The 25048-nt window shown below is 41.1% G+C and overlaps 1 protein-coding gene across 3 annotated transcripts; it reads left to right on the forward strand.

The window, feature by feature from the left end:
- Positions 1 to 643: 643 nt before the first annotated feature.
- mmp23bb (matrix metallopeptidase 23bb) lies at positions 644 to 24068 on the forward strand. Of its 3 annotated transcripts, none has more exons than XM_039764971.1 (8): positions 644 to 757; positions 1329 to 1447; positions 20188 to 20324; positions 20467 to 20634; positions 20853 to 21017; positions 21256 to 21366; positions 21543 to 21669; positions 23633 to 24068. In XM_039764971.1, exons 1-8 carry the CDS (start codon positions 680 to 682, stop codon positions 23820 to 23822), a joined length of 1095 nt encoding a protein of 364 aa, XP_039620905.1. In that variant the 5' UTR covers positions 644 to 679; the 3' UTR covers positions 23823 to 24068. The 3 variants fall into 3 exon arrangements, with proteins under 3 accessions (XP_039620905.1, XP_039620913.1, XP_039620921.1); XM_039764979.1 differs by lacking the exon at positions 644 to 757 and adding an exon at positions 880 to 962; XM_039764987.1 differs by lacking the exon at positions 644 to 757 and adding an exon at positions 969 to 1234.
- Positions 24069 to 25048: the final 980 nt, after the last annotated feature.

Genomic DNA, 25048 nt, shown 5'->3' on the forward strand with positions numbered 1-25048 from the left:
TTTGATCCTTGGGTTGCACAGATTTTTTTTTTCCATATATATTTTTAGACTATGCCATCTTCAGTACTCTCACTATGTACAGTAGTTTTTTTAAATATCCTATGAATATAAGAATTCATATTTTAACAGGAGCTCTATCTACCTATTTCTGCAATCTGGTAACAGTTGCAGTGATAAAATTAATTGCAGTATGTATGTTACTTGAAGGATGTTTGCACTGGAAGAAGTAGATGCAAAACCTTTTGAGTATCCCTTTGGAACTGTTTTATTTTTTAAGAGGTGGTGTGGCAGTGGTTGTCAAGGACTGCCTTTGGTACTTGGAAGGTGTTTTTTATTGGACGCTGTAATGTACAGGGTCCATCAAGTGTTGTGTTTTTTTTTTTTTTAATATGAAACTTTACCCCCAAATTAACGGACTCACCACAACAGACCGTACGTCTGTCTTCTAGGAGTTAGGGGGAAGTATTTTCCAGCAAGCTCTGCCTTGGATTTGCGCGGTTTGCCCGAGCCAGTACTGAAGCTGCAAGCAGAACTAAGGTAAGCAGACGGGTGCGCGCGTACGTTAATGCATTGAGGGGAGAGGGCCCCCCTCGTCGGGCACGCGCGGCACTCTTCTGCCGCGCTGGCAACAGACGAACTTGCCTGGAAAGGAGACGAGGCAGCCGTTGATAATATCGTCATGCGGCTCATTGGTCTCGGCATGCTACTGTTTCTGCTTCTTGGTCTGGTACTCTCGGAATCTGAGGCAGGAGAAGCGGTAAGTGCTAGACCCATTAACTGGGCGCCGAAGTGACGAACGGGTCACAGGCGGAATGAGCACTGGTCACGTGGGGGGCAGGTGCCGTGGTATTACTCGTCAGCTGACATAGGGAGGTCAGCTGGGGACGTAGGAAGCAGAACTAGTAGTGTCAGCTGACTATCTTGAAGTAGAAGTACTTTTGGTAATGAACGGACGTCCACTGGTAGGTCTGTCGCTACCATACATCTGTTCTGAGTGTAGTCTTGGGACGTGTGAGAATAGTAATAATCAGAAAACATGTCCATAAAAATGGAGAAGCCAAACGGTAACGAGCATCAGGCAACTTCAGAGGTTTTTATGAGTTGGAATGGTTTTATCTGTAAATATATACAGCCCATGGACGTCACCTGCAGTAACTAGAATATAACCATCCAAGACTATCCAGGGGTCACACTGTTGAAGATTGTGCAGCTGCTTTCAGCAAAGCTCATGATGGTATTTTAAGAAAAAAATAGTAGTCAGCTGAGGGAAAGGGATTGCTGTAAATGATGTTATGATGTGTTATTTCCGGCCTGTCTCTGTCAAACAGGAATGGATCTTCACAACGCCGGCAGGAAGAGCGTGTTCCAGTGCCCAGACACCTCGCTTTAAACGTTACGCCATCAACCCGCTGGGACAGAAGTGGGACCACTTGAACATAACTTACAAGTGAGGAAGAGAACGGCGGGAGTTTGCTTTTCCTGTTGCATCTCTTTTAGTTTTGTGTGTGCCTGCGATGGAGTGCTGTGAATATGCTGTGACACCTGTCGGTCAAAACTGAAGGAATGCACATAGTTCTTCCAAATATTAGTCGAGACCACTAACCTGTGTCATAATCTACTGTTCTCCGCCGGCTGAACGATGGCGTTTACCGAACGTGTACAGTGAGCGACACTTAAGACGTATTTTAATAGGATTAAGCGACATTTGGGAAGCGTTACAGATCGGTAGTTAAAACATGAAACAAACAGTTCAGGGACTGTAATACCGCCCACAAGAGATTACAGTATTGCCATGCACGTGAAATGGACAAAAGTAACAAAGAGCTCCGCTACGCAACTGTGATCAAGTGGGCTGACTTAAAAGGGTTTCGAATCATCGTTTAAACTACTGGACGTGTAACGCAGTACGCAGAACCACGGTCAAAATGGACTCTGTGTTTTTTTCGTATATATTGATTTATTTTTAGATTTTTTTTTTTTCTTTCCAAGATATGGCCAGTCAGAATAACAGACGTAAAGTAGGAGCCAACAGTAGACAAAACTTCCAATGGTTTCGGGCGGAGCTGGGGGATTCAGAGGCTTAAGCCCCAGATCTTTTGTCTTTTATATACTTATCTAATGTGCCCAGCCCCTGATGAATTGTATTCCCGTTTACGATCGCATGCGACACCCATTCTCTTCGATTAAAAAAAAAAAAACTCGCAATTATCTCTGAATTAACTGACACTATAAAAACTGAAACCGACAAAAGTGTTTGGCATCAATCCTTATTTATTCCGTATTTAGCAAAAATCCGAGTTTTCTTCAGAGGTATACAGTACTTTTTCAATGAACTATAAGAGCACGAACAAATATGTCTGCATCTGTATGTGTAGAATCGTGCGTAAGGAGAGCCAAGACCCTGATACATGTAAATCCTAGAAACGCGACTGGGAAAGTCAATCCATCATAGGGCACCATTAAGTGCACCACTCAACTTACTCTTTGGCCTATATTCGGTTAGTTAAAAGTCTCCAGCCAACAGAAAACGCTAGCAGGCACGAGGAGAAAGTGAACCCGAATGGAATTCTTGTGATTAGTTCAGGAGGGAGCAGCCCTAGCCAGCACACCTCAGATGGCTAAAAGAAGGCAAAATTATATTGGATTATTGCCTGTATATGATTTCATAAATATATGGTCAAAACTGTATATTGTAAAGTTTGGTTTGTGGAACAATTTGAACATTATCTTGAGTTTTTTGGTTATGTCTCTTATTGTGCAAATTATGATTTGTACTATGACAGAAAACTCTGCTGTGCTGCTTACAGTTAAAGAAAGACAAAGTCTGTTGTATTCATCATGGAGCTTTAGCTCCCAGGATAACATCAGGTTCAGTGCTGGGAAATGGGCTGTGGAAAGGTCATATGGCTTATAGTACCACTTCAAAGTCACAATGTCAACAAAATAACCATAAAAACAAAAAAAGAGTCATGACACAGATAGTAATTTACTTCATAGGAAGTCTGACAACCTCGAGGAGACCATTCAGTCTATCAGGCTCATTTGATCAGATAGCAGGTAAACTGTCACTGTATCTCATCCAGGTCCTTTTCAAAGGTTGACCAATAAGACACCAATAAAACATGCCAAATAACTTTCCAAGAAACAGCAAGAATAGGATTCTTAATTAATACAATGTTCAGTAAATGAACTCTTTTTGTATTCATTTGAAAAAATAACTTTTGAATGGTTGTCAAGCTTTATGCATTACACTACAATGTTGTAGCTTTTTCCAGATTGTGTCCTAAAATTGTTTAGAGCCTATCAATGTAGGACATGTCCTTAAGTCCTGGGATACACTTGGTTGATCTTCTCTGCACAGCTTCAAGTGCTGCTAAGTCGTTTGTTTAGTGTGGTTACACAAGTTTATTTTCACACCCTAGCATTTGAGAACACCATCATCATTGGATTACCAGACATACTGGAGCAGTACAAGAACTACTTAGCTTATAGTAAAGAATCACTCAGTGTGCAGTCCATGTCGGATTCAGATTTATAAGGTCATTATTGATTTGTATGTGCCAATCAGTATATAACAATCGATAATCTGATAGCAGGTTGAATGTTCTTGTAGCCGTCAGGATGCACTCTGTCTCTCTCACCATCTTTGTTATCTGCGGTGCTCTCAGTGCTGTGGCTGCTATCATGTCCAGGTTATGTTGTAGCATGAAAAGGTTTGGAGGGCTGCACTTCGAAAGTCCCATCTTTGAGCAGGTCAGAGGGTATGGTGCTCCAGTGTGTCTGGGGTTCAGCGTTTACAACATTTTCAAATGCCAGGGAGTAGTAACAGTTTTCAGTAGCATTAAGATTATATTGTTTTGGTAAAATAAACCAATCAGTGTTTAGCTTGGGACTTTACATGCCCTTTTCTGGAAATTAGTGGAAACAAAAAGTTTATCAGCATTTCAGACTTTTAAGAAAAAATAATTAAAGAATGGTGATAATCTATAATAAAATGAAAAACAAGCAAGGTAACTCAAGAAAAATAACGAATTATATGTTGTATAGGAGAGAATATTATTTCATAAATGGGCTCTCTCTCTCTCTCTCTCTCTCTCTCTCTATCTATCCTATCTATCTATCTATCTATCTATCTATCTATCTATATATATATATATCTATATATATGGGCGCAGAGGCTATTAAATGCTTTGGCCACAGTGACGAACTTAATACCAACTGAACTTCACTTCTGCCACTTTGTATCATGGCGTCTACAAGCTTGATGTAGACTTATAATAATTCCGAGGAGTTCAATAATAATGAGAAATAATTTTGATGATAATATGAAGATTTTTCACGACATCTTCAATATGATGTGTATTAAAATGGAGTCAGAGAATGTTGCAGCACACACACACACAGCCTTGCTTCACAATACAAAAGCCCAACTAAAATTGAGCAGAATGAAGCCAGTGAGGACCTCACAACACTTTTGGTTGAGGCAAAATTATCTACTGTGATAAACCTCTGCTTCGTCTTCAAATTATTTATACTGTACATGAACATCCACTCCTGAAGTGGTCAGCAAGATGCCAGGTGTTTCCATCTTACATGCTTAAAACAATTACCATGTTTTTGTTTTCTAAAAACATTAACTTTTTTTTTCATTCATTTCTTGAACCCACTTACTCCAGTACTGGATTGTGATACTCTGACAGCAGTAGGCACAAGCAAGAAGCCGACACTTCATGGCACATCAGCATATGCCCACCAGGCCAATGTATTTAAATTCAAAAATAGCTTTATAGGCATAACATATTCTTATTTTTTGCCAAATAACTGCAGTGATTTTAGAACAGTGCAAAAAAGAGCAACAGGTACCATGAATATTTAGATTTTGAAAAATTAAGATGTGCTTGTATGCGGTGGGCTGGCGCCTTGCCCGGAGTTTGTTTCCTGCCTTGTGTCCTATGTTGGCTGGGATTGGCTCCAGCAGACCCCTGTGACCCTGTAGTTAGGATATAGCGGGTTGGACAATGAATGGATGGATGGAAGATGTGCTTGTATTTGTGTAAATGCACACACATGTATTTGTAGTAATAGTAGTAGTACTGCCATATATATAGAGTACTGTATATTTCGGGGTGCTACTGTAACTGCAGGTTTTCATTCTAATAATGTTCTTAATTAGTGAACAGTTTTGGCTAATTAACGTTTTGCCATAATTAGTCTAGCTATTTCAGACTCGGACCCCTTATTTATTTTCTTTAATTTGCAGCCAAGCAATAATGAGATACAAAATGAGCTAATACAGTACATGACCGACATACCAGTGTCCATCATAGCACATCTGAAAATAAAGAAAGGCAAAAAGGTAATGCTGATCTGCTCAGGTCACAAAACTTTTTAACAGCAATATTAGAAAAAAAAAATCGACAGTTTTGGGAAGAATCGTCGTTTAATTAAGAAACTGGTTGGAGTGAAATTGGTTCAGAGTTTGAGGCCCCCCAGTTAGCTGGTCATCTGTTGGCCCACTTCACATCTCATTTTTGTTTAAGGAAAGAAATGAAGGAATTCAGAGGAACGATGAAGAAATTCTCGGGAACAAATCTGAAAAAACAAGTCAATTAAAATGAATTCAAAAGAAGTTAATTAGCAGCACAAACAGGTCAGTAATTAAGAAAAGGGTTAGAATGAAAACCTGCAGCCACTGTGGCACTCTAGGACTGGAGTTTGAGAACACTGTTACAGAAGAAGGCAAAAGAAAAAAACTACAACACAGCTCACCAAATGGCTGAAACTTGGGGAAATTCCTAGTACATACATAAAGTACCTGGGCGTTTAGAAGAGCAAATTAAGGGAAAAGAAGTCAATTAACGGCAGATGTTGGACACTGATGAAGAAAGTGGCAGGAAGGAAAACCTGCAGCAATGGTAGCCCTTCAGGATTGGAGTTGGATACCCCTAGACTATACCATATATATACTGTATAAATATATATATATATATATATATATATATATATATATATATATGAACTTAAACCGATTGACCACAATGTTTCAAGCACTAACAGGTGAAATAAATAGCATTATCTCCATACAGTGTTATCTTTCATGGGGTGGGATTAAATTGGGCAGCAAGTGAGCAGTCAGATCTTGAGGGTGATGTGTTCGGAAGCAAGAAAAATTGAAAAGTATAAGGATCTGAGTGACTTTGACAATGGCCAAATTGTGATGGCTGGGCGACTGAGTCAGAGCATCTCCAAAACAGTAGGTCTTGTGTGATGTTCCTGGTTGGCAGTGGTTAGTACCTACCAAAAGTGGTCCAAGGAAGGACATCCACTGAACCGGTGACAGGATCATGAGCGCCCAAGGCTCAGTAATGTGTGTGGGGAGCAAAGATGGTCTGTGTATTCCAATCCCACAGAAGAGCTACTCTTATCACAAATTGCTGAAAAACTTAATGCTGGCCGTTAGAGAAAGGTGTCAGAACACACAATTCATCACTGTTTGCTGCATAGCCACAGACTGGTCAGAATGCCCATGCTAATCCTTATTTACTGTCGAAAGTGCCCACAATGGGCATGTGAGCATCAGAAATTGGCCATGGAGCAATGAAAGAGTCTGGTCTGATGAATCATATTTTCTTTTAGATCATGTGGACAGTGGGGGTGGGGGAGGGAACAGGGGTTAAGAGATGGCAACAGGATGCATTATGGAAAAAAGGCAAGCCAGTGGAGGCAGTGTGATGCTTTGGGCAATGTTCAGCTGGGAAACTCTGGGTCCTGGCATTCATGTGGATGTGACTTTGACTCATACCACCTACCTAAAGATTGTTGGAGACGAGGTACACCCCTTCATGGAATCGGTATTCCCTGATGGTGGTGGCCTCTTTCAGCAGGATAATACACACTGCACACATTGTTCATGAATGGTTTGAAGATCATGACAAAGAGTTTGAGATGTTGACTTGATCTCCAAATTCCCCAGATCACAATCCGATCACGCATCTGTGTGAAGTGCTGGAAAAACAAATCCGATCCATGGAGACTTCACCTTGTAACTTACAGGACTTCAAGGATCTGCTGTGATGTCTTGGTACCAGATAGCAGAAGACACTGTCAGTTGTCTTGTGGAGTCCATGCCTCAATGGATCAGAGCTGTTTTTGTGGCACAAAGGGGACCTACTCAATATTAGGCAGCTGGTTTTAATGTTTTTGTGGCACGAGAGGGGCCTACTCAGTATCAGTCAACTAGTTTTAGTGTTGTGGCTGATTGGTGTTCCTATACATTCTCACACATACATACATCAACCTAAATTACATATTTTTGGGAGAGGGGAAGAAAACAGACTGAGACTTTGCAAACTTCACCCAGACAGCTACCTCACTTCCGATAGTATTGCAGCAATGAAGATCTAGGATAATTTTTTTTTTATTAATTTTATTACAATCCATACAAAACAATCAAGTTTTTACAAAAAGAAGAATTGAGTTAAGAACAGATCAATCCCCACCCCTGAGAGAGAGAGCAAGCCAAACGGCGTGAAATTTAAGGCTTGTAAACATACCTAAATTAATAAATTCTCTGTGCTTTATAAACTTATTTTAAAATATTACTGATTAGATCCTGCTATGTTTTGAAAAAAGTCTGTACGGATCCTCTAACTGAGTATTTGATTTTTTCCAATTTCAAATAATATAACACATCGGTTTCCCACTGACTTAAAAGAGGAGAGTTTGGGTTCTTCCAGTTTATCAGAATGAGTCTGCGTGCCAAAAGTGTAGTGAATACAATCACAATTTGTTTGTCTTTCTCCACTTTAAGACCCTCTGGAAGAACCCCAAACACAGCTGTTTAATGGGTTAGGAGGGCTTGGGAGTCCAAGGCTGTCTGAGAGGTAATTAAAAACTTTTGTCCAGAATAATGTTAATTTGGTGCAGGCCCAGAACATGTGACCCAATGAGGCTGGGGCTTGGTTGCAACGTTCACAGGTTGGATCATGTGCTGGAAACATTTTGGAGAGTTTTAGTCGAGACAGATGTGCTCGATATATAATTTTGAGTTGTATAATTGTATGCTTTGCGCATATGGAGCTCGAGTGAATTCTCTGCTTTGCTACTTTCCACTCCTTTTTTGATATATTAATTGAGAGATCTTTTTCCCAGTGTCCTCTTGGATCTTTGAAAGGAAGGGATTGTAAAATGATTTTATATATTGTAGAAGATCTAGGATAATTAAAGAAATAAAATGGGATATGAATGCAATAGTCTTTACTACTAGGCTAGTATGCTATCCTCTTAAATATCTAAATTGATTAAATTATTACTAATCAGTTATCTCCCCAAACAGATCAGTCTTTATATTTATTGTCAAGTCATACATACAACAGGGTTTGAATCGTGTGATTGGACCTTATCCATATAGAGTTTGCATGTTCCACCAATGTGTTTGTTTGTTTTTCCCCACATTCCCAAAAACATGCTGGATAAATTAAATGTGTGTGGGTGTGAGTGGTCCCTGCGGTGGATTGGTGTTCTGTCCAGAGCTGCCAACACAGGCTCCATCCCTGAATTGGATTATATATATGTGTGTATATATATAGTGATGGATGGCCTAGGCGCTTACCCGAGCAGGGTGATTTGTGATGGGAGGACTGGGAGAAAGAACATGCATGGGGCATTATCTATATGTATGTATGTATGTATATATATATATATATATATATATATATATATAGTTTTTCACACCACTGTGTATATATATATATATATACACAGTGGTGTGAAAAACTATTTGCCCCCTTCCTGATTTCTTATTCTTTTGCATGTTTGTCACACACAATGTTTCTGATCATCAAACACATTTAACCATTAGTCAAATATAACATAAGTAAACACAAAATGCAGTTTTTAACTGATGGTTTTTATTATTTAGGGAGAAAAAAAAATCCAAACCTACATGGCCCTGTGTGAAAAAGTAATTGCCCCCTTGTTAAAAAATAACCTAACTGTGGTGTATCACACCTGAGTTCAATTTCCGTAGCCACCCCAGGCCTGATTACTGCCACACCTGTTTCAATCAAGAAATCACTTAAATAGGAGCTGCCTGACACAGAGAAGTAGACCAAAAGCACCTCAAAAGCTAGACATCATGCCAAAATCCAAAGAAATTCAGGAACAAATGAGAACAGAAGTAATTGAGATCTATCAGTCTGGTAAAGGTTATAAAGCCATTTCTAAAGCTTTGGGACTCCAGTGAACCACAGTGAGAGCCATTATCCACAAATGGTAAAACATGGAACAGTGGTGAACCTTCCCAGGAGTGGCCGGCCGACCAAAATTACCTCAAGAGCGCAGAGACGACTCATCCGAGAGGTCACAAAAGACCCCAGGACAACATCTAAAGAACTGCAGGCCTCACTTGCCTCAATTAAGGTCAGTGTTCACGACTCCACCATAAGAAAGAGACTGGGCAAAAACGGCCTGCATGGCAGATTTCCAAGACGCAAACCACTGTTAAGCAAAAAGAACATTAGGGCTCATCTGAATTTTGCTAAGAAACATCTCAATGATTGCCAAGACTTTTGTGAAAATACCTTGTGGATTGATGAGACAAAAGTTGAACTTTTTGGAAGGCAAATGTCCCGTTACATCTGTTGTAAAAGGAACACAGCATTTCAGAAAAGAACATCATACCAACAGTAAAATATGGTGGTGGTAGTGTGATGGTCTGGGGTTGTTTTGCTGCTTCAGGACCTGGAAGGCTTGCTGTGATAGATGGAACCATGAATTCTACTGTCTACCAAAAATCCTGAAGGAGAATGTCCGCCATCTGTTCGTCAACTCAAGCTGAAGCGATCTTGGGTGCTGCAACAGGACAATGACCCAAAACACACCAGCAAATCCACCTCTGAATGGCTGAAGAAAAACAAAATGAAGACTTTGGAGTGGCCTAGTCAAAGTCCTGACCTGAATCCAATTGAGATGCTATGGCATGAACGCAAAAGGCGGTTCATGCTAGAAAACCCTCAAATAAAGCTGAATTACAACAATTCTGCAAAGATGAGTGGGCCAAAATTCCTCCAGAGCGCTGTAAAAGACTCATTGCAAGTTATCGCAAACGCTTGATTGCAGTTATTGCTGCTAAGGGTGGCCCAACCAATTATTAGGTTCAGGGATCAATTACTTTTTCACACAGGGCCATGTAGGTTTGGATTTTTTTTCTCCCTAAATAATAAAAACCATCATTTAAAAACTGCATTTTGTGTTTCCTTGTGTTATATTTGACTAATGGTTAAATGTGTTTGATGATCAGAAACATTTTGTGTGACAAACATGCAATAGAATAAGAAATCAGGAAGGGGGCAAATAGTTTTTCACACCACTATATATATATATATATATATACACCTCCGGATTGCTCGGTGGCAACCCCACTGGGTTACTACAGCATCACGGATTCCCACAAGGCACATTGGAAGATGAAGTTTGGTGGCTCAGCCCTGTTGGGTTCCAGGGGTGCTGCAGACATTGCTGAGCCCTGCTTTGTTGGGCTTCCGTCTTACCCAGAAGTGTTCTGGATTATGGTAACCAGCCCACTGGAAGTACTCGCAGATGCAGGACAAAAGGAGTAGTCTCATTTCACTCAGCGAGCCTGATGAACGAGAAGACGAAGGAGGAATCAGAGAGTGATGAAGAAGAAAGAGACAGAGAATATTTGCTGTGCTTTGTACTGTGTTTGTGACTGTGAATGGAAACTACGTCAGAAGGATACTGCCGCCTAGTGTCCTGGGGTAGCTCAAGTCCCTGTGAGGCCATCTGCTACTGTCCATTTGTTATGATGGCCTCATGTATGTGTTTCCTTACATGGCTGGGATGCCTGTCCTTCCATATATATATATATATATATATATATATATATATATATTGTGACGGATGGCTGGAGGTCCTGCCCAGCCGGGTCGCCTGGAAGGACCGGGAGAGAAGCAATACCTTCCCCTAGCCATGAGAGGGCAGCCGCCCTGGTCTGCGTGGGGAGCACGGGAGCAGAGCTTGGAAGCTCATCCTGGTTAGGGCCCGTGGTCACTGCCAGGGGGTGCCCGGATAGGTATGGAGCCCTGGAACTCAGCACTTCTGCAGTACCTGGAAGTGCTGCCTTGAAGAATAATCCAGGTACGCCCGGAGTGCTTCCGGGTGCAAGAGCAACGCTTCCGCCACACCAGGAAGTGCTGTTGGGAGAAGATCAGGAAGCACATGGAGCACATTCAGGGGAAGTATTAAAGAGGCAGCCTCACTCCAGCAAGGTAGCTGGAGTCAGGTGGAAGTGGACGAGAGCTTGCCTGGGAGGAGTTAGAGGCGATAGAAAAGAAGAAGAGTCTGAAGGACTGATTTGGTGGTTGGTGCACATATTGTTGGTGTTATTGTGAGTTGCACAAATAAAACGTGTGTGTTTTATGACATTCTGTGTCTGCCTGTGTGTGTCGGGTCCGAGCAATTTCCACAATATATATACTGTATAATATACAATACAGCAGTAATATCAGATATACTGTATGTGGATGTCCTGAATACACTTGTATTTAAAGAGCCTATACACCATTTTCTTCAATAAGGTGTTGACACTAATTTGAACAAAATTTTTCCTATGCTAACATCCATCCATCCATTATCCAACCCGCTATATTATATCCTAACTACAGGGTCAAGGGGCTCTGCTGGAGCCAATCCCAGCCAACACAGGGAGCAAGGCAGGAAACAAGCCCTGGGCAGGTTGCACACACACACACAAACCAAGCACACACTAGGGACAATTTAGAATCCAATGCACCTAACCGGTATGTCTTTGGATTGTGGGAGGAAACCGGAGGAAACCCATGCAGACACGGGGAGAACATGCAAACTCCACGCAGGGCATATCCGGGACGCAAACCCGGGTTTCCTAACTGCAAGGCAGCAGCGCAACCACTGTGCCACCATGCACATTCAGAAACATCCAAAATTGTCTGCTCACTGTTTCAGTCTTGATACTTTGATTATTCTAACACCCTGTTCATCATCATAAGCACTGTGCTCTGAACTGAAGTGCTTTTCTACATTTTATACAAGCCAGTTTGGCAGACAAATATAAAATGGTTGTTACTAAGTTTGTTTTTTTTAATATATATTTTGGCTGCTTCCTCTTTAGCAGAACCCCAAAACTCCCCATCTCAGTGCAGTGAATCTGAATTGGCAGACTGCCTGCCAATGTATTTTGCGTCTTAGTTCCTGTCTGGAGTTTATTTGTTTGCACACTGCCTATCTAGACATGCCCCACTCCGTGAAGCTCATTTTTGCTGGTTTTGTCCACAATGTTGACACTGGATTCTTCAAAGCAAATCTCACGCTCTCAACACAATTCCCACTGTGCTGATGCTGCAGAATTCCACACGTTCCTGCACACAACTGTGTAAACAGCCATCAAACACAAACCCTGCGCTACAATATTTAACCTCTGTGACTTTTTCACATTTTAATTTGTTACTATGGAATGCTGACGAATACAAGATTGTTTTTTTGCTACAGATCAGCACAAAATTCTGTAATGTCAGTGAGTAAAAACTCCACCTTAATTACTTATTAATCTGTGCAATTTCATATCTGCTTATCCAGTTCAGGTTTGTGGTGGGACAGTGTTTGTGCCTTGCAGCACTGATCACAAGGCAGGACCACTCAGGACGGGAGGAGGCTGTAGGCAGCAGTGAAGATCAATAATATTCATGAGTCACTGTAGTATGTAGTTACTAATTTTGAACTCCTATAAATAGCGGTCTTATTAAATATCTTTTATGTTAGTTTTTTTCTTTTTTTATGCTTTCTTATTTTTGTTCTCATTATTGTGTTAAGTCTGTGAGAAGGTACCTTGTCAAGAAAAATACTAAGAATATATTCCAGAGATTTCTAGCAAAGGGTGTCGTGAAGCTCCTAGTTAGACACAGATTGGCTTATTGTACCAAACTGTAATAACTTCAAGCTACAAAAAGTTTTACCACACAGTGGTACTTGCTGAAGTGCCACCACTGCTGTCCTGCTCATTCCTAAGACTTTTGAATTTCAGTCCTCTGTAACCTTCCACAAATTTCTGAATGCATCTGAAGAAGGCAACCAGTTGAGCAACTCTGCTAACTTCTGTGATGATCTGTTGACTTCCACAGTGGTGGGGAGGAAGGCCTCCCAAGATAGCCTAACTTTGGATTTTCCTAATATTTCTTTAATACAAGTTGAATATAAAATTATTATTTGTGCTGAGATTGCTTTTTGTTGTTGTGATTATTTTGTCACTATTGTGGCTTTAATGTGGTACTTTAAATGGAATGGCCCAGCATTGACCCTGGTCCATTCATAGAGCTCACACTCCCTGCTGGACACAGATGCTAAATTAAAATAATAAAACCTAGCATTTTAGACTCTGTGACACTAGAGGGAGCTGTCGCTTCTCTAACCTGACAGACAGATGTTCAGGGCACCAGGTAAAAGTACAAAAAGGTATTTTAATTCCTTTCCTTTCTGTAATAGTGCCTCTAAGCACCACAGTCACCATACATAGGCAAGTAATAATAATCAATAATAAGCACAATAACCACATGCAATTCTCTCTTCTACACCTCCCAGCAAGCTCTGTCTTCTACCTGCCAACACCGGCTTGCTTGCTGGGTTTACAGCAGTCCTTTTTATAGTCCTTGACCTGGAAGTGCTTCTGTCTTTCTGGCACCGTGATTTGCCAGCACTTCCGGGTCAGATGGAGAACTTGCATTTTCTTCAGCCTGGAAGTACTTCAGGACATTCGTCCCCGTGACTTTGGAGTACTTCTGCGCTATGCAGAAAGTAGAGATTCCCAGGTCTCCCTGCAGCATCTCCTGGCGACACCAATGGTACCCAGCAAGGCTGTGAAGCTGAACTCCAGAGCCCATGGTGCCCTGCGGGAATCTGGGGCACCACTATGCTGCAGGGAAGCCGCCATCTAGCATTTTGTCCCAAAGTAGCTGCCTTCCCCTGTCCTTCCATTCTTTGGGTGTCCCAGCCGGCCATCACAGCTCACACCATTTAATTTCAAAGACATCAATGAATCTGACAGGCTTGTCCTTAGACTGTGGGAGGAAAACCCAATGGAGACACTGAAAGCATATTGCCACCACACCAAGAAAAGTAGAATCTGGAGCTGTAAGTCCATTGTAAAGTCCATCCATCCATTTTCCAACCCGGTGAATCCGAACACAGGGTCACGGGGGTCTGCTGGAGCCAATCTCAACCAACACAGGGCACAAGGCAGGAACCAATCCTGGGCAGGGTGCCAGCCCACCGCAGTCGATTGTAAAGTGAATATACATTATCATAATTTTTGAAATGGCTTGATTCCATAGCTAATTCACCTTTTTGCTTTGACAAACCTAAATAGTGTTGGTTTTTTAGGATTTTCTTAATTGTTTGATCAAGGTCCACTTGTGTCCAACTGGTTAAAAGTATCTATACTGTAAATACTGTAGTTGTCTATGGGAATTCCAAAGTGGCAGAATTAAACTAAATCATGGTGACAACTGATCGTTCATAGCAAAGTTAGGATAAGGGTGCTAAAAACAACACTGAGAACAAGGTCTGCAGAATATTCCAATATCTTACTACCGGTAATTGTCAGGGTTCACAGATAAGAATTAATGAAAGTATGGCAGAACTGGCAAGGGATTTTCTTATATTGTACTGTTCAGTTTTCAAATGTGATATTGCACAGTAACAGTGATAATCTTGTAAAGCTCCTTGTGACAGTGCAATGGTTAACTTGATAAGATTCTGAATGCTTAATGGCTTCCTTTAGTCTTAAACAGCTGCATTTACTTTTTAAATACATTTACATATAATGTGAAAAGCACCTACTGTGGTTGTTCTGCCTGTCTGTCTGTCTGTCCCTCCCAATGACACAAATCAGTTCTCAGTGGATCAATTTTGTTGAAATTTAAAACACATATCCTTCAAAAAAATATGTTAGGAATGTTCAATTTTCTTTGAGACTAGGGGGCTTCTCCCCCTGCTCTCTTCACTTGCCAACCCCTTTCCCCCCACCAGTGCTACGCGCTGTTCTGAAGAGGGTGGCTGAATGAACACCAAGGAGACACAGCCGCTCCTCTGAAACCCCTCTTAAACGTTGATACAATGGGAAACAAACAGTTTTTTTTAACCTCCTCTTTGCTCGATCAGCTGCTGGATTGCTGCTGCTACCATGCCGCGTGATCTGCATTTTGTCTCTCTTCTCCCCCAGCCATCCTCAAACACTATCTGTTTTCGCTGTCCCGTTATTTTAACGAGTAATACTTTCCGTTTGTTTTGGCTAATGCGATCCTTACTCTCCTTTTTTTTTTTGAGACTTTCGAATTTTCCTACTTCCATTATCTCTAACCTGCTCTGCATGTGTATTACGGGGCTTGCTTCCAAAAGTTGTAAGCATGATGTGACTTGACTGTCTCACGTGATGTGAAAGTGCATCTCTGTCTCTCTTCAAAAGATCACATCTCGTCGCAAGTTTTTTTTTTTTATAATAGAGAGATATCTTGAATAAAGTACACTGTACAACATTTTAAAATTTCAAAGCCTCCCATTGAAAGGAATCGGTGAATTTTAAAAGTTGTCTGTTTTCAAATAGAGAAATATTCCATGCAACTTCAATTACAGATTAATTTACAGTTTTAAATTTAGCTTGAGAGTAGTTACTTAGACTGGTAGACTTTTATGTTTTCCTCTGCTGCTTGGTTAACAGCCACTCCTAGTGGCAAACAGTGAAGCTGCTACTGAGTCGGCTTGTGCCTGCCATGCTGCCTGTAAAAGCAGCTCATGCTAATGCGTGAACATCGGTCATGGCAGCTAACTGCTCCTGCTCCTTGAAACTGTAGCGAGTATTTAACAAGATGATCATAAGCATAAAAATAAAAAAATACAGCCAACATAACTTATGAAGAAATGAATGAAAGAGGAAACAAGTGGCTTGCTGACATTATGTGTAGTCTGGATTCCCGCTAAACTAAAAACAGCCTGCCATCTGTTTTTCTGCAGATCATAATGATTTAATATTTCTCTGATGCTACTATTTACCATTAACATGCTACAATTATCTACTATCAGTCATGGTCATATGCAGCCAACAATTTCATCTTCAGACTTCAAAATTTTAAATCTCCTTTTGAACAATTGCATATTTAAGAAATTTGAACTTCAATTAATCACAGACTGTCCATTTTAGCTATCACAAACCTATTTGAACTGTTTTTTTTTTAACTACATTATATTGTAAAATAGTATTTAAAAATACTAGGGGGCTTCGCTTGCCAACATCCCTGCCTGTGCTATGCACCAGCAACTTCACGTCTCTGCCGCTCGCAAACAACAAAACTTTTAATTCTTGTGGACAGGCCTCTTCATTGGGAAGAAACAATACTTTTCCCTGATGGCAACACAAATTAGACAATCTACAAGTCTCTGACTTAAAGTTTAAAGCCAAACGATATCTACATACTTCTGTCATAGATAGATAGATAGATAGATAGATACTTTATTAATCCCAAGGGGAAATTCACATAATCCAGCAGCAGTATACTGATACAAAAAACGAAAAAAAAAAAAACAATATTAATGGTGTGGGGGAGGAACGATCTCCTCAGTCTGTCACTGAAGCTACTCCTCTGTCTGGAGATGGCACTATTCAGTGGATGCAGTGGATTCTCCATGATTGACAGGAGCCTGTTCAGCGCCCGTTGCTCTGCCATGGATGTTAAACTGTCCAGATTCATTCCTACAATAGAGCCTGCCTTCCTCAACAGTTTGTCCAGGCATGAAATGTCCTTCTTCTTTATGCTGCCTCCCCAGCACACCACCGCGTAGAAGAGGGCACTCGCCACAACTGTCTGGTAGAACATCTGCAGCATTTTATTACAGATGTTGAAGGACGCCAACCTTCTAAGGAAGTATAGTCAGCTCTGACCTTTCTTACACAGAGCATCAGTATTGTCAGTCCAGTCCAATTTGTCATCCAGCTGCACTCCCAGGTATTTATAAGTCTGTACCCTCTGCACACAGTCTCCTCTGATGATCACGGGGTCCTTGAGGGGCCTGGGCCTCCTAAAATCCACCACCAGTTCCTTGGTCTTGCTGGTGTTCAGGTGTAAGTGGTTTGAGTCGCACCATTTAACAAAGTCCTAGATTAGCTTCCTATACTCCTCCTCCTGCCCACTCCTGATGCAGCCCACGATAGCAGTGTCATCAGTGAACTTTTGCATGTGGCAGGACTCCGGGTTGTATTGGAAGTCTGATGTATATAGGCTGGACAGGACCGGAGAAAGTACAGTCTCCTGCGGCGCTCCTGTGTTGCTGACCACAATGTCAGACCTGCAGTTCCTGAGACGCACATACTGAGGTCATATCACCTATGTCCATATATTTGATATATTTGAGATATATATATATTTGATCTCTTTTCGCTTTTGATTCCGCGTTTGGAATTACATCGTGACCATGCAACATGTAACTGCCTGTGAGTGAATATCATTTCTTTCTCTCTACACGAACTGTGTCTGACAATAGCATTCACACAAATGAAAAATGATTGAACCGTGTGTGTGGTTGTAAATGTTTTAGATGTGGGTAGGACTTTTCCAAATTTCTTTGCATAAAGTCTTGTCTCACAGGGCTTGAAATTTTTTCTCATGGGATTTCACTTTCACTAAACAACCAATCTTTTAATTCTTGTGTATACGCCTCTTCATTGAAAAGACACACTACTTTTCCCTGATGGCAACACAAATTAGACGATCTACAAGTTTCCAACATAAAGTTTAAATTCGAACAATATTTCCGATCTCTTTTTGCTGTTCCGTTATTGCACCGAGTAATAATTTCCGTTTGTTTGTGCTAATGCTATCTTTACTATCATTTTTTTTGAGTCTTTTGAATTTTTGTACTTCCATTATCTCTAACCTGCTCTGCGGTAATGTTTTTAAATTCTTTACGACATTCTTCTTTGTCATCTACTCTTTGTCTTTTATTTCCAGGCCCGGGCGTGGTTAAATTTCTTGGCACAAAGTCTTGTTTCACGGGACATGAAAGTGTCCCTCTTCAAAAGATCACGTCTCATCGCAGGATAAAAAGTCTCACCTCCCAAGATTTTTTTATTATAATAGAGAGACATGTAACTGCGTTATATTATCGGCATTAGTTTTTAAAATGATTCAGTGTTACAAAAATATTTAATAAACAGAAATATTATAGTTAATTAATTGTAGTAATTACTTGTGGTAATTAATTCCTTGGTATAGCGACTAGGAATTTTTCAAAATACTCCAACTTTCAAAACAGTTAACTAAGCCCCCAAACGCACCTGAATGCCACATCATATGTTCATGTTCTTACGTGTTTTAATTGTTTCCCATTCTCTTAACCAGCTGCCAAATAACGATGAGATGGAAAAACAGGAACCAGCAGTGCACCATCTGACTTGATCTTATTTAAACCAATACATCATGGCTTGTCTGTTTCAATCAAATATTTGGAAAGACGTGGAAGAGATAAAGTAAAGAAAAGTGAATTACTAATCTACTCTGATTCACAAATCATTTAGATGATGTTTAGAGAAACAAAAAACAAACAATATAAAAATCATCTGACATAGCAGAATGAAAACACTAAAACCTTACTTAAACCAATGAAAATTTAAATATATTTTGTAATCGACCATAATTGGCTTCTTCTGAAGCAGCTGGATTGGAACAAAAAGCTGCAGCCTTGGTAGCCCTCCAGGACTGAACTTGAGCACTCTTGGCTGAGGTGGACATGAGGAGAATGTGTGAATCACCTCTCCAGCTGCGCGTTTGAGCCATGTGGGATCAAAAATAAGAACGAACCGAGTACACATGTATGGCACTTGGGCCTACTTCTGTGAAGTTTGTGTTGGAAAGATTTGGAATCAGGGATTTTCTGTGAGTCTGGAAATGAGCCAGTGTACGTGTGTCAGTCTGGTAATGATGCATGAATGTGTGTACATGTGCTTTTCCATATCCTATTGTACATATGTGTGACAAAGTACTTATCTTTGTGTATGTTGAGGACTGGAGTGAATTATATTGTATGTCTGTGTGTTCTGTTGGTAAAAGCTCCATGGCTGCCATTACACACATATCTATGTAGTGGTGTGGATTCACAAAATAGGGTCCTGTGGCACCTCCATTTATATATTCTGGTGTGGGTCTTGCAGCCAGTGTGTGTCAGTGTGAGAATTGTAATTTTTGTAATGTTTTTGAGATTTTCAGTCACCAGTCTGGTGTGTGCCTGATGGTCACTGGTGATTGGAGCTCATCCTTCTTTGTTGTCTAACTTTTTTTGGTCTGGTTGTGGATTGCAGCCTGTTTTAATTTGTCACGTAGGCTCCATATATTAATTTTCTCTGTCATTGTATTACATTGTTCCCCGCAGGGTAGAAATGGGGGTGAGAACCAGTGCTATGGGGGTATTTTTATCTTTTAATTGCATATGTCATTACCTTTTTATTCATTCTCTCCAACATAAATTTAGCCAGAATAAAAGAGGCCCACATAAAGGTCAGTTGTACACTCACAGCTTAGTATTGCTGTGCATGACAACATGGGAGAGGATGGGAATGGTTGCACTTGACTGGATAAAGACCTTTTGATATATCGGCAGCAACATCACTGTGTTGGGCACAATGTGGAAAATGACCACTTTCAGCCCTTTTACTCTTATACTCTTTCATTTTTTGGACTATTTTTGCCTTTACATTTTCTAAATACTATTATTTCCTTGTTCTGAAGGGATTTTCTGTTAATGGCTAGGCATTTAAGTCAATCCACTTTTATTTTATATGTTATATCTTATGTATATACTGTAATAACATCCGCAGTGGCCTGGTGCCCTGCCCGGTATTTGTTCCTGCCTTGCGCCCTTGGCTGGGATTGGCTCCAGCAGACCCCCGTCACTCTGTGTTAGGATATAGCAGGTTGGATGATGGATGGATATCTTTTATAATAACATGTCTGTAAAGCTTAATATTATGCTCCCAGCTCATTTTGTCATCACCTTTAGTTAGCTTGGCAGGCCCAAGATGCCACTAACCTCTCAGCTGGCTTCATTTTGTGTGTGCATCTGACCTTCAGCTTATGTTTCTTTCTCAATTAGAATAGTCCAGTTCCCCAGCACACTGAATAAAGATGATACTCGCAGAGCTATCAGCATTGCCTTTACTATGTGGAGCACTGTGTCACCCCTTAACTTCCGAGAGGTGTCCCCAGAGAGTCAGGCGGACATCAAAATAGGTGAGTGAGAACAAATCTAGTTTGTGGTCTGTGTGCCCCTTGAAACTGACTGACTCCAATGGCAGCTTGGCCAGGCTGTGCATTTAAAGGCAGGATGAATGTCTGACCACTGCCCCACCTCTGGTGGATATTTCCTCCTCAGGCTTCTACACATTCAATCACTCGGACTGCTGGACAGCCCCACTGCACCCCTGCTTTGATGGCCTTAATGGCGAGCTGGCGCATGCCTTCCTCCCACCACTTGGTGAAATTCACTTTGATAACCACGAGTTCTGGATATTAGGCCGGTCCCGCTTCAGTTGGACACAAGGTAGCTATCTCATAAGTACCCACCCAGGGACATATTGAAGGAGGTTGCCGGCAGTCAGGGGTTTAGGTTTGGTCACTCATGCCACTTTTGCTGGGAAAGTTCCAAACTAATGATAGCCACACTTTTTCAATGGTTTGCACATCAAGCCCACTGAGCTCCTATTGCCCACCATTCATTTTGCATTTCTCTCTCTCTCAGCAGCTGTTGTGTGTTCACAGGTGTGTGGCTGAATGACCTTGTGCAAGTGGCTGCCCATGAGATTGGACATGCTTTAGGACTCTGGCACTCTCAAAACCAGCATGCCCTGATGCACCCTAATGCTACTTATACAGGACAGCGACAGATCAGCCAGGATGATGTTTGGGGGATCCAGCGGCTTTATGGTAAGTAACAGGCTTGACATCAAAGGAGCTGAACCAGAAAGATGGAGTGAACATGATGGCTCACAATTTAAGAATGGGACATGTTTTCATCGCATTGTGTGTTAAAATGTCGGTGACATGGAGTTATATCACGGCTCCATGCACACTAGAAGACGCAGCTCTCAGCATGGATGTTCACACATCCTTGCTCACTCCAAGTACATCTAGTAACCTTCACCATGGCCCTCTCCATATTTAGGATGCAAGGACAAGAAGCGGGTGTGTGACCCTTGGTCACGCTTGGGCCTGTGTAAGAAGCGTAAATCCTTTATGAAGAAGCACTGCCCACGGATCTGTGACCTGTGTTTTGGTGAGTGTGCTGAGTTCTTGAGAATTTTGCTCTGCCCTCAGAGTGTAGCAGCAGACTTTGGGAATTGCTAATAAGGATGTCATCAGATTGGCAACATGTCACTGACAGGAGTGATGGGCTTGATTGCTGACAGAGACGTAATTTCTGAAGGGAATATGTTTCTTATTTGTTCATAGAGCCCCCAGATGCAGTGCCAACTTCTCTTCTTCCCCCCTTCAAGACCAGGACAAAGCTTGTTCCTCGTGGAAGGGTTGTGACATTCCGTTGCGGGAATATTGCATCTCGTGCTCAGGCAAAAGTCAGGTGAGGATATATGGTGGGACAAATCTGCATGTCATGATGGGGACATCAACTCGACAGTAAATTATGTGAGTTAATTAGTAATAGGATATTGACTGGGATGCCAGCTCACCAGTACTAGGTGATGATGGGGGAGGAGGTCACTTGATTAGCTACATGACACTGACAGTGATGACAATTATGGCCATTAATGTGCCATTTGAAGGGAGTGTCAGCTGATCAGTTATAGTCATTGACAGGAGTGAGAGGTCATCAGTAATTGAATATGGTAGTTAACATTTTATTTTGTAGGATCTGTTCATTAACATGTCCATTCCCATGGAAGACAGAACATCAATAATGGGTGAATGGTGGCAAGTCATCTGGTTGCCAGTATGCCACTGACAGGGGGTCAAGTATGCCTAGTAATTGGTAATTTGCTAATGACAGGTATGTCAGCTCAGCAGTTACATGACACATGGGACAAATGTGTTATTGAGATGTGTCAGCTCAAGATTGACTTGCCATTTACATGGGTAACATCTCATTGGAGATCAGTGATTGATCAGTTTGTCTGATCATCCATGTGACATGGATGAGAAAAACAGGTGTGGCAGTTAACTTGTCATTCAATAGGAATGTCAGCTGATCAGTAATATGTCATTTGATGGTGAGTGGGTCATTGATAGGAATGGGAGTTCATTAATGATTGACTATTGACAAGGAGGACAAGATATAATAGTTAACATGTCATTTTATAATAGTGTTAACCCATCATGAGTATGCCATTTCACATATGTGACGTCTCACCAACAGTGGATGAATAGTTGTGTTCTCTGATTGTCAATCTATCACATTGACAGGGTGACAGTTAAGTCTAGTAAATAATATCGCTGATAGTAATGTCAACTGACCAGTACTATAACATATGGAATGGCTGACAGATGATTAATGATGTCTGACACCTCATCGGGAATAGAGCATGTTAGGAATGACATTGAGATCAAGTCATTGAGATGGATGACAGTTGCTGAATGTGACTTAATCAGTAACATGTCCTCAATTGGGATGACAGTTATGCATAACATGTCCTCTGGAGAGATGACAAGGATGTCAGGTACTCAGTGATGTGCTGACTCTACTTTAATTCAGAGATATCACTTATAATCACATTGACAGCTCATCAACAATGTATCATTCAAACTGATTACACCCAATGAAATATACAATAGCTTAACAATAATGTCCGCAAATTGGCAAAGTCTCATTGGCTGAATGTGAACTAATCAATGATGAGGATGTTAATAGGGTTGTCATCTGACTGGGAACATATAACTGACTTGGAAGACTGCTATGCCAGTTAACTGTTATTGTGTCATTAAAGGGAATAGCAGACAATCCATAATATGGCATTTAACATAAATGACAGATGATTTTCAATATGTCATTGGCACATGTAGCATCCCAGGTACAGTATGTAGAGGTGTGAATGTTTCAGATGTCATATAACCTACAAATTCTCATTTATAGTTCACCATCAGCATGTTGGAGAGGCTAATAGAGCTGGGTTATTGATAAAGATATCAGCTGAGCAGTAAAGTCAATAAGAGGAATAAGCACTCAGCAGTAGCATGTCATTGACAGTGACACTTGCTGATCAGTACCATTACATTTGACATAAATGTCACATTTTCAGATATGTGTCATTGACAGAGATATTGGCTATGCTATAATGTCACTTAGAGAGGTGGCCGTTCTGCATTAATAGGAATGCCAGTAATTTGTCCTGGGATGCTGATGGCTGGGTGCCTTAGACGCATATTGCATTGTTCCAGGGCACCGATGTAGCTGCTGTCAATACATTTAAGGGCAAAAAAGTGTGCTTAACTTATTTACAGATAGGCCTTCAAGTAAGACATTCCAAATTTGTATCAGCATATTTCTGGCTTGGGCACAGCCTTTTCAACTTATTCTTTCACCTCTACAGCTGGTACAAGGATGGAGAGCTACTGTCCAGGTCAGTACCGGGGCAAATAACTCTAAAGAAGCAGGAGCTACACATCATTGCCAATGAGTTCAATGAGGGTCAGTACACGTGTCGCATTCATCGTGGTCGAAGTGCAGTCAAAGGCAACTCATGGCTCATCCGAGTCAAGGACGAGAATCAAACACGTTGAAAGCAAGACGGCAGCCCTTTTGGAGCCCAGGCTGGGAAGCACGACAGCAGCTGTTTTGCTGAATTCTGGACAGAACTTTGTCAATGTGAACAGCCTGAGATAGCAACACAATGAACTTCTGTGTGGACAGAGCCCGAGGCTAGTCACAGAATGTGGAGTAGTATAAGAGCCGCAGGGACCAATGTTTCCACTTGTTTGTGTCACTTGTACCACAGTTGTCAGTTAAAAAGCCCTGAGGTGTGAAAATTAGTCTTGTTATGATCTCTCCGTGCTGGGATGGTGGGGGGGATGGAAGGATCACCAGGCAATGGCACACCAACGTAATGGGGTTTGTAAAGGAGGTGGGAAAGGGGTAATATGAATAAGGGGAGTCCACATAGGGGGCTAGAAGTCAATTCTCCCTGTGAGAGATACCAGAAAACTTCAAAGTTGAGCAGGGGTAGCATAGTCTTTAAGGATGGTAACAAATGCCCACCAGTAAAAAACTTAGCAACTCCTAACACTAATGGGGTCCCCCAAGAGATGCAGAAAAATACCTTTTGTTTAGAAAATGGAATGAAACACAAGAAATTAAGTTCATGCTGTCTGGGATGTGTACATAGTATATGTGGAGGCTAGAAAAAGTATGTGAATCCTTGGAAATAACCACATTTATGCATAAATTTAACTTAAAATGTGGTCTGATCTTCAGCTACGTTATGATCATGAACAAACACAATCTGTTTGAGCTAATAACACACATTATTGTTTTTTTTTTTTGTATATACTGTATTGAATACATCATTTAAATATTTACAGTGTAGACTGGAAACAGTATGTGAACATCCAGATTGATGATGACTTCAAGAAAAGCTAACTGATGTCAGGAGATGGCAAACCTGGAGCCCAATCAGTGAAATGAGATTGGAGGTGTGCTTTAGAGTTGTTTTGTCCTATTAAAAAAAAGACTTTAGAGTTTGCAGTTCGTAGGAAGCATTTGCTAACATGAAAAAGAGATCTCAGAAGATCAGCCATCAAGAATAGTTGATTTGCATGAAGCTGAAAAGGGCTACAAAGTAATCTCAATGAGTTTTGATATCTGTTAGTCCAGAGTTAGATAAACTGTGTATAAATGGAGATGATTTAGTACTGTGTGCTCCCCCTAGAAGTGGAAACCAGAAGTGACTTGACTGGTGCAATGCAGAATGCCCAGTGATGGAACAAGGAACCCTGGAGTAACAGTTAAA

The sequence above is a fragment of the Polypterus senegalus genome, chromosome 1 (assembly GCF_016835505.1).
Source record: "Polypterus senegalus isolate Bchr_013 chromosome 1, ASM1683550v1, whole genome shotgun sequence".
Classification (NCBI taxonomy): domain Eukaryota; kingdom Metazoa; phylum Chordata; class Cladistia; order Polypteriformes; family Polypteridae; genus Polypterus; species Polypterus senegalus.

What these genes read in the sequence shown, in the direction of transcription:
- mmp23bb (XM_039764971.1), top strand. Translation starts at nt 680, where the DNA reads ATGCGGCTCATTGGTCTCGGCATGCTACTGTTTCTGCTTCTTGGTCTG. An exon ending in CCGCTTCAGTTGGACACAAG is followed by an intron (nt 20,635 to 20,852) that starts GTAGCTATCTCA and finishes GTGTGTTCACAG; the next exon opens with GTGTGTGGCTGAATGACCTT. An exon ending in GGGGATCCAGCGGCTTTATG is followed by an intron (nt 21,018 to 21,255) that starts GTAAGTAACAGG and finishes CTCCATATTTAG; the next exon opens with GATGCAAGGACAAGAAGCGG.